The following is a 9,435-nucleotide window of genomic DNA, read 5'->3' as shown; positions in this document are numbered from 1 at the left end:
AAGACATGAGACATGTCAATAAAACTAGAATAGTCAAACCCCATTAATCTGGCACACTTAACCGCCCAGTAGGTATAGCTGACTACATGCAGCCTGAAGATACCGCAGAGGATCTCATTCTTTTTATTTTTTACAAAATTTGCCAAATTCCTGACTGCACTGTCTACAGATCGTATGCTCAAGGTTCCATGCTTGTGCCCGCTCATCTACCAAACCAATGGGCCACATCCAGTAGTCTGCCATTTTTTATAAACTTCCATCTTGGTGGACCCCAACGTGCTTCAGGTCTGACACTTATCAAGGTTAAACTTCTTGCAAAGGTCCTCGGAGTAGACTGCACGGAATGGACAGTGGCCACCCGATCCTCCACCATTCTTCTCTTATGCTGGATTACCAAGAATTCCATAATGTGGGATCCAGATTATGGGAACTTTACTGCACCAATATTTTTACATTTTGCTAAGGAGTTTTTTTTTTAAGTAGTTTATTTTTTCAAAGAAGTTTACATCACAATACAACGTCGTTTCTTTGAGCTGTTCTGACTCCGTAAACTATTGATTTCTCTCTGCAGAGCGTTCATTTTGTCGTGAAACCCTGCATTCATCATCACTTCTTGCTCCTAAAATTGAATACAAAAAAAAAAGAGATGAGACAAGGAAGAAATTTATCAAATCGCCTGCAAAATTCTAAAGCTGTTGACTACAGTATACTTGAGCAGCAAGACACCACCAGTAAGACTCGAAGGGTCAGCAACTGCTACTCAGACGGAACTGATACACAACCTCCGAGAGATGGCACAAGAACAATACCACTTAATAAACTGTATGCATTTTATGGTTTTGACCAGTTTTGGGTCATGCTCCACCAAGAAACATCTAATGTCAGCGGGCAGCTCTACAATACTCTACCTTAAGTTTCTGCTTGATCAGCAGTTCGTTTTGCTGCATCATCATCTTCCTCTCTCGTTCCATGTTGTCCATGACCATTTGTTTATGCTGCTCGAAGCTCCTGTTTTGGTCGTCCATGCGTTCTTGCAGATTTCTGTTGTTTTGCTCCATAATTTCTCTCTCCCTCTCTGCATTTTCCACTTGAGCCCGTTCCTCTAAAATAGTGAGTACATACCAATAAGTATTAATAGATAAATATCAGAGGGTCCCCCACCGGTGGAACCCAAGAAACTCTATATTAGTTGGTTTATCCGGTACAGGGAACCCCACCAATCCTAAAAAAGAGGGTTCGATTCATCAATGTGGCCTCTTTTTAGTTTTTTTTCTGAATAGTTTCTTACTACACACTTTCTCAGAATTTTGCAGCATATAGTTAGGGTCGTAATGTTTTTCCTTTTCTAAGCACAGAGGTCCAGAGACCTCAATGGGTCAAATACCGGGGGCCATGACACTACAGGTTTCAGGAGCTGCCCGTCTCTCACCTGCTAGCTGTCTCTCTTTCTCAGTCAGGGTGTTGTCTGCTTGGATGATGGCAGCTTCAACGTCCTTCTTCTCAGAGACGTACTCCTGGATCACTTCCAGACCCTGTGGTTACAAAAAATAATGCAGTTGTAGTTTGACTATTTTTAAGGGAATCGTATTTCAGATATCCAAAATGGTAGTGAAGGGGACGCTCCAGCCCAATCGGAATTTCACATTGTAATTATGTATTTGCTAATTGTTTAGGATTCCTACGACGTCGCTGTCTGCAAGGTCACTGAATGTGATTCTTATTTTGCCTTCATCATCTTTGTGAACTTGTTACCTTTATGCCTTTTCCAGGAGTTACGTTGTAAGTTTCCATAACCTTAAGCTTCTCCATTAAATACAATTTGTGTCCTCCAGGTTTGGAATATCTTCCGGCCAATATGTCATCCTCCATAGTCAGACTCAGCTGTCGGAGAAGTTTCCTGCAGAAATCTCTTGAAGCCGTTTCATTCTTTGTGGAATATTCATTCATTTTATTATCAATCAGTTCCTGTTAGAAAAAAGTGAAATCTTTTTTATTTTTTTTCAAATAATCTGCAATCATCATGGAAACCACCAGTATTGTGCAGGACTGTGCTGGAGCAGGTGGTGAGAAAAATCTATTAGATCTTCTCAAACTTTGGGCTGAATACAAACGATCTGCAATAATTTGGAAACTTTTTGATCAGTGTTTGTGAAATTGTTTTTGATTGCATCATGGGAACTTGTTGACAGAGTGAATCCCCATATTGCCTCATGTTAATGGAGAGTAGTCACTGTCTTAGAGCCCCCAGACACATAAGGCTATTGTCAGAAGAACTCACGTAGAACATGTCAGCCAACGCCAGTGTGTATGTGCATGGAGAACTCTGTAGAGGGAGCTGTTGGCAGATCTGAGTATGTATGTGCATGGAGAAGTCCAGAGATGGACCTGTCAGCAGATCTGAGTGTGTCTGTGTATGGAGAAGTCCAAAGAGGGAGCTGTCAGCAGATCTGAATCTGTATGAGCATGGAGAAGTCCGGAGAGGGAGCTGCCAGCAGATCTGAGTATGTATGTGCATGGAGAAGTCCAGATATGGAGCTGTCAGCAGATCTGAGTGTGTCTGTGCATGGAGAAGTCCGGAGAGGGAGCTGTCAGCAGATCTGAGTATGTATGTGCATGGAGAAGTCCAGAGATGGAGCTGTCAGCAGATCTGAGTGTGTCTGTGCATGGAGAAGTCCGGAGAGGGAGCTGTCAGCAGATCCGAGTATGTATGTGCATGGAGAAGTCCGGAGAGGGAGCTGTAAGCTGATTCAAGTGTGTATGTGCATGGAGAAGTCCGGAGAGGGAGCTGTCAGCCTCTCTACCTTTACAGTGACCATGGACTATCCTCGGCATTGTGATGCTGGTCCCTAGAACTAATGATTGGCATTGAGAACATAAGAATACAGAGATTCAAACAATTTTGAGGACATTTGGATCTGGGACTGACCTTCAACTTGTGTTGATATTTCTGCTCCTTATCATTCAGTGATCGTCCCAGGAAGACTTTGATGGCCTCTTTCTCACATTCCATGTGTAGGTTCAGGAATTCTTGCTGTGTCTCTGTTGGGAACTTCAGGACATGGTTGTCCATCTCCCGTTCATATTTGGACAGTGCGTCTTGTAAAGCTCCTGTGTTTTCAATCTCGGACAAAGCCAGAACCGCATTCTCCATACAGGGGACTGTTCCGCTCTGAATTGCCTTCACATAGGAGTCAGCGAGAACCGCTAACACTAGAACATACAAGTAAAGATCCAACATGGAGCATTGTACGGCCATCATCCCTGAGCAGTGAACAGCAGTCAGAGATATGCTTTACAACAGTTACATGGACTATAGGAACCTGCAGACTTCTATGGGAGTGTTGTGGGCATGCTCCTTGACGTGCAGAGGTCATTGTGCAGGGAGGGGAAGAGATGAGCTGTGATCATCTGTTTTCAAATGGTGGACCCTGAGTTATATAGGTGTGATCTGCTATTGTATTCCTGCCTGTGATGATAATGAGATGACTGCTAAGAAATGATCTTTACAGTTACTGTCAGCCTATTATGGGGGTCAGTGTGAAAACTGAAAGATTTCAGGACTTTTTATATAGATTGGATAGTAATATGAACAATAGAACAAATCATCACATAAAAACGTGATTTAAACAATAAGGTAAACATTGTCACGCCTCGCTCTGTCAAGTGGAGAAGATGCGGCAGTTGCAGAGAGAGCAGAGCCTCTAGGTGTAACGGCAACGCCCCCATTGCTCCTAGAGGCTAATTTGCATAAATTAAAACGTAATTTTTCTCAGCAATGCGGGCAAATATGAACATGAGACCAACACAGACGCTTTCAGCTGCCAAGTGCACATGGTAGAGGTCAGCCAGTGTCAGAGGGACAAATCTGCTGACAGATGCCCATTAACGGAGGGCGTGCATACTTATTCCTCACTATGTGACTTACTTCTGCCGGTGACTTCCATTCCTCCAGCCAGTGTCTTCACGAGGCTCTCGGTGATCATGTAACTGTAGAATTTTGTTGCCTGTTCCACAAATTCCTCTTCCAATTCACTTTCTTCTAGTTCTTCCAGAACCTGAAGTTTTTTCTTTGACGCCGGTCGGTCAAATACAAAACATTTGTGCGTGTGGAAAAAATGTAGAATGCACTCACGGGGTAAATTATAGTTCTTGGCTTCCTTGCCAGTACCTTGAAGAGATAAGTTATCAGTGTTACTATACAGTAAGTGAACGCCACTCTGCTCAGGGGTGAACCGGCCGAAAAGCTTGTCGAGATTTCTCAATGGGGCTTCCTAGTTGTTGGCAGCTGCAGGTACCAGTATGCACCATACATTGGACACCGGGGTTGTCACAGTAGAGCTGACACTTGGTACCAGTCAGGACCACATGATTGGAAGTTTATATCAGACTGAGGACCACGTCACCATCACTTGGCTCTTGAGTCTAGACCTTATAACTTGGTTCCGGGATCTGCTATCAGTATCTCATCACCTGGCGTCATACAGCTGTAGACACCCCCAATCACTAGAACGAAGGGGCAGTGATGCTATCGGGTTTTTGTTGGTTTTTCTAGACTTTTATCGGAGGCCACATGGAGAGTCCATGGCCTCCATACTCTGCTGCCATTTTGATCTTGTGATTGGCCAGCGGGTTACAGGGGTCGGACCCCCACAAATATTACATTGATGCCATGTCCAGGCAATATGACATCAGCGTCATACGTGGAAAATGCTACATCCCTAGAACTGATCATGGACTATATCCTCCCCTTCATCACCCCCATCCTCTATACCGCTATATTACATTTCACCTGACTTTATTAGCATTACACAAAGATAAACTTTACTTTATATTTTTATCATTTTAAGTACAAAAACAATATTTTTGTTCTACTGCACATTCTACTGCAGCCAGATGCATGAAGAGGAGGAGGAGGAGGAGGAGGAGGAGGACATGGCTGAGCTCCTGGGACACACAGAGGATTTCTTGATACATTTATCATTTTTAATCCCATAATGAGACAAAATAGGATTTAAGCAAAGGAGAAGATGAAGGAAGCACTTGGACTGTTGTTTTGCATTGACAGAAGAAGAAGTCTTCTTCACTGATAATGCAGCAGAAAGATAATTTCTTCATATTTTTTCAGTAATGAAGTTCTTAATCTCAAGACAAAACAATTTCATGAAAAGTCCAATTGTACAGCAGTCGGTGAGACTTCATCTCTACTGTATCACTAATTTGGTTCGGCCCCTGATGAGTTGCCACATATCGTAATATAGTGATGAACATGAAGGGAACATAGACAGGAGGTGTCATCATCTACTCTACTCTCATCAGGAATTCCTGCTTTATCTACAGCATTTAGTCCTTAGGAAAGGGAGAAGTGTGAGAGCGGAGCAGTGGTAATAGAGAGTCTTGATGACCAAGAGTTTCTTTCAAGTTGAACTCAAGTGTTTCTTTATTTTAACAAATTACGAATTATACAAATTATTTTTTAACTAGAGGTTCTCCAGTCCCATAATAACATTTTGTCTGCCCAGACTGCCCCAAAAATGCCATATTTTTTCCCATATTCCTGTTTTCCATCTCAGCACTTTCCTTCCCCTGTTCTGAGCATCATGGTAGGACTAACCAGGCCCAGCATGCTTTACTCTCAATGTTTCTGAGGGATTGCGCCACTGTTCCCTCCCATCTTCATGTGATTTAGGTGAAGCAAGGCATGCTGGGATTGGTTAGAAAACCCAACAGGAAGCTGAAGAAAACAGGAAGTAAAACAAGTCAAGATCCTGCCAGGATGCAGTGATGTGGAGAACAGGGGAAGGAAAGAGCCGACATGAGAAACAGGAAGATGGGGCAAAAATATGCAGTGTTTTGGGAACTCTATTCTTATTTTTTATTGTAAATGTGGCAGAAATCAATAAGAATCCAATATTTGGATCAGTGAAGTACTAAAGAAGAAGTCATGAGAGTCAACCTGCAGTTGGAACTTCACGTCCATACACATTACCTAGACATGAAAAGTCCACCCCCGCCCCGGTCCGGCACCCCGAGCCCTTGCACCTATCAAAACTTACAGAAATTATTGTCAACAAATGCTTAAAATGAGAAATGTTACCTCTCCTCATCTGCAGAGATGTCATCAGATACTCGTCTTCTGTGATGGGTTTACCGTCCTTCTCCAGTAATAGAGTGAAGTCTCGGACGCACCAGGTGAATGACGGGAAGAATCTCTTATATTCGCCGGTGTCGTCTTTTTCTCCGGAGGACGACTTCAGCTTAATCAGTTTTGTCAGTTCGGTCACATAACTGGGAGATTTTATTGTTAAGGAAAAGATGAAAGGATGTGCCCATGCCAGCCAGAGCACCATAAGCTCTGCTGGCCATGGAGGCCAAAGCTTGAAGCCTCAGGAGCCATGAGGAAAGTTCCCTGGCATAACCTAGAGTCAGACTACTAATTAAAGTGCAGTATACAGAAGAAGCTGAGTTATACAGCCAGCCTGTCAGTACAGCAGAGTCAGAAAGAAACAGATATAGCAGGGTGGAGTTTGCCTCCCAGTTTCATGCTAAAGCCTGATGGGACCAAGACAAAGCCTGTAAACCGTTTTGGAGAACGTTTATGCAAAGTAAAGCTGCCATTGAACTTCATCTCAAGGTCTGGACTCAAGTTATTATTTTATCCCTCAATTAAAGCACTAAATAGGGGGAATAGAGCTAAAGCCTGGGGTCCAGACGTATCCAGGTAGGAGCACCGTGACACACATAAAGAGACATTTTAGGCCACAACATACCACTCGGCATTTCCTACACCTGGGATGCACGCAATATAGAGAGGGCCCCCGGGGGAAGGCGCCCGCTGCAATATATACACATATATACAGTATAAACACCTGTATACAGCATCAGCTCTTCTAGGTACATATATATATATATATATATATATCTCCAATACACATATATTCAGTATATACACCTGTATACAGCATAAGATCTTCTAGGTAGTCGTTTTGAAAGAACTTGGCAGGGAAGTTTTTCCTAACATCTTGGAGAACAGATCTTCTGTGGATCTAGGCTTCATCAGATCCTTCTCAGCATTGAGGACACCATTAATCCTAAATTCCCAATGCTATTTGCTGAAACCTTAGTGCAGCAGATGAAAGACACATCAGAATGAGATTGACCTGGTGGGTTGTAGAAGACATATACTGCTCCTCACTGTAGGAAAAGTAGGATCTGCCAGATAATAAGCTGAAATAAAAAGACATTTCTTTATAACTTGTGGGAATTCTTGGAATCTACTAGCTGGAACTGAATGGACCTCATCTGAGCCACCAGTGGATGGATGAAGGCATACTGCTGTAAAGATGGCAGGAGTCGGAGAAGGAAGAGGAGTGGATAGCTGCCCTGCACCTGTACCAGCAATGGTAGCAGCGGATGCACCACCAGGACCTACAAAATGCAAAGTGCTGCCCCAGGGACCTGGAAACAGAAGTGACCTAATAGTATTGGGAGGCCATTGGAGGATGGGAGGTCTGGAGACTTTTTTGGCATCTCTTGTGGGTTTGCTATGCAAAGGTGTAATTACAGCACATTACACTGCGTGGTCTTAGAGTCTATGTGGCACCACCAGTGAATCAACCACCTAAATGGCACGCTCGGTTACATTCTACCAGCTAGAATTTCCACTCATTTCTATGTGAAGTAGATTTGTCTTTTCAGGTGGAAATAGAGCAATAAGTCGGCAGATAACATTCAGGTGTAACCTGAATATTTGGGATTCTTTTGTAGAGTTTCTTTCTCCATGCCTGTTGAGTAGATGGACCCATGTGATGTGAGAGCCGTCACTAACCTTCTGCTCGCCCCTCCCTTCTAGAGCAGTACACTGAGGTAGAGACAGTGCAGCTCCATCCCCCTCCTCCCCCATCCTCTTCGGCTCCTGTTACTGTTTCACACTATTTATGTTTCTTTGTGACTGAAGAGGTTTCTGAACATTTGTAAAGGGGTCTGCAGGCACAAAAAGGGGAACCACAGCCTAATAGAAGGTGAGGAAGATGACACATCCCCGAATAAGGTTCAGATATCCACATGGATTGCAGATAAATACAATAAATGAAATGATAAAATCTAATAAAACGTATTACCAAGGGAAATAACTACCATAGTGGCAGACCATGCGATTGCTATGGGGCCCAGGGCAAGAGGGGACCCAGTCTTAGTTGGGATCATCTCCTCTTCTGCTGGAGGTGAAAACTTGGTCAGGACTCTTCCTTTTAAAGGAACTTTTAGCAAATGAAGCAGTGGAAAAATTTCCAAGGGTCATTGAAAAGGGTTTATTTGAAGAAGATGGAGAACCGCACTCTACTAATTATGTTCTGGTGCCGGTCAAGGGCTGCAAGCAGCCAGTATACATGAAGTAAGGGTTTAGGCAGAAACCCTCCAGTCCTGTGTGGGGGCCCTGGTTTGATCCTTGCTATGGGGCCCTTACTTCTCTATGTACGCCTCTGCTTAGTCCTAAATGAATGTGCATTAAGGATACTGTAGCTGCTCCATAGATTGCTGGTCAATGGTCCCCAAGCTATTAAACACGAAGGCACTGCTCAGCAGCACCGCCAAGGAGAAGATCCAAGCGTCGTTCTTACAGTCTCCCTGCCGTACAAGAAAATAAATTTAATGCAATTCCTCAAAATCACCAAGAATTACAGATTGTAGATTTCTAATGTACATAAGCCTTATGCTGTGAGGTCATTGCTCGAGCAGCAGAGGATTGAAAGAGTAAGTAAATCCTGGACATGGTTCCTCACTTACCTGGTATTCAGCCCTGACTTCATTTTCACTCCTAGCACAATCCCAGCGATAGTTACATTGAGGAAAAGAAGTATTTGAACACCCTTGTGATTTTGCAAATTCTCCCGCTTAGAAATCATGGAGGGGTCTGAAATTCACATTGTAGGTGCATTCCCACTCTGAGAGACAGCATAAAAAATATATATATATATATAATAATCAGGAAATTACATTGTATGATTTTAAAAAAAAAGTTATTTGTCTTGCACTGCTTAACAGAAGTATTTGAACACCTGAGAAAATCCATGTTAATATTTGGTGCAAAAGCCTTTGTTTGCAATTACAGAGGTCAAACGTTTCCTGTAGTTCTTGACCAGGTTTCCTCACATCCAGAGGAGGCCGGGGAAAAAGTCATGTGGTCAGATGAGACTTTTTGGTCTAAACTTCACTCGTCGTGTTTGGAGGAAAAATAAGGATGAGTTGCATCCCAAGAACACCATCCCTACTGTGAAGCATAGGGGGGGGGGGGGGGGGGGGTAACATCATGCTTTGGGGGGGGGGGGCTTTTCTGTGAAGGGGACAGGACGACTGCACTGCATTAAGGAGAGGATGAATGGGGCCATTTATTGTGAAATTTTGAGCCACAACCTCCTTCCCTCAGTCAGAGCATTGAAG

At 43.4% G+C, this 9,435-nt stretch overlaps 1 protein-coding gene across 1 annotated transcript; it reads right to left on the bottom strand.

The window, feature by feature from the left end:
* Nucleotides 1-374: 374 nt before the first annotated feature.
* LOC120987301 (guanylate-binding protein 2-like) lies at nt 375-8,804 on the bottom strand. The gene is made up of 9 exons (XM_040415877.1): nt 8,782-8,804; nt 8,513-8,638; nt 6,095-6,285; nt 3,926-4,168; nt 2,927-3,210; nt 1,753-1,965; nt 1,430-1,532; nt 909-1,102; nt 375-619 (listed from the first exon to the last, which is right to left on the bottom strand). The coding sequence occupies exons 1-9, from the start codon at nt 8,802-8,804 to the stop codon at nt 503-505; spliced, it is 1,494 nt and encodes a 497-aa protein (XP_040271811.1). The 3' UTR covers nt 375-502.
* Nucleotides 8,805-9,435: the final 631 nt, after the last annotated feature.

This window comes from Bufo bufo, chromosome 1 (assembly GCF_905171765.1).
Source record: "Bufo bufo chromosome 1, aBufBuf1.1, whole genome shotgun sequence".
NCBI classification, from domain to species: Eukaryota; Metazoa; Chordata; class Amphibia; order Anura; family Bufonidae; genus Bufo; species Bufo bufo.
Note: the sequence above shows the minus strand (reverse complement) of the source record. Positions and strands in the feature narration are given on the sequence as shown.

Coding starts and splice junctions, on each gene's coding strand:
- LOC120987301 (XM_040415877.1), bottom strand. CDS start 8,804: ATGAAGTCAGGGCTGAATACCAG. Junction 4,169..6,094: donor ATCTCTGCAGATGAGGAGAG/GTAACATTTCTC, acceptor TATCTCTTCAAG/GTACTGGCAAGGAAGCCAAG. Junction 1,966..2,926: donor AATATCAACACAAGTTGAAG/GTCAGTCCCAGA, acceptor TTTTTCTAACAG/GAACTGATTGATAATAAAAT.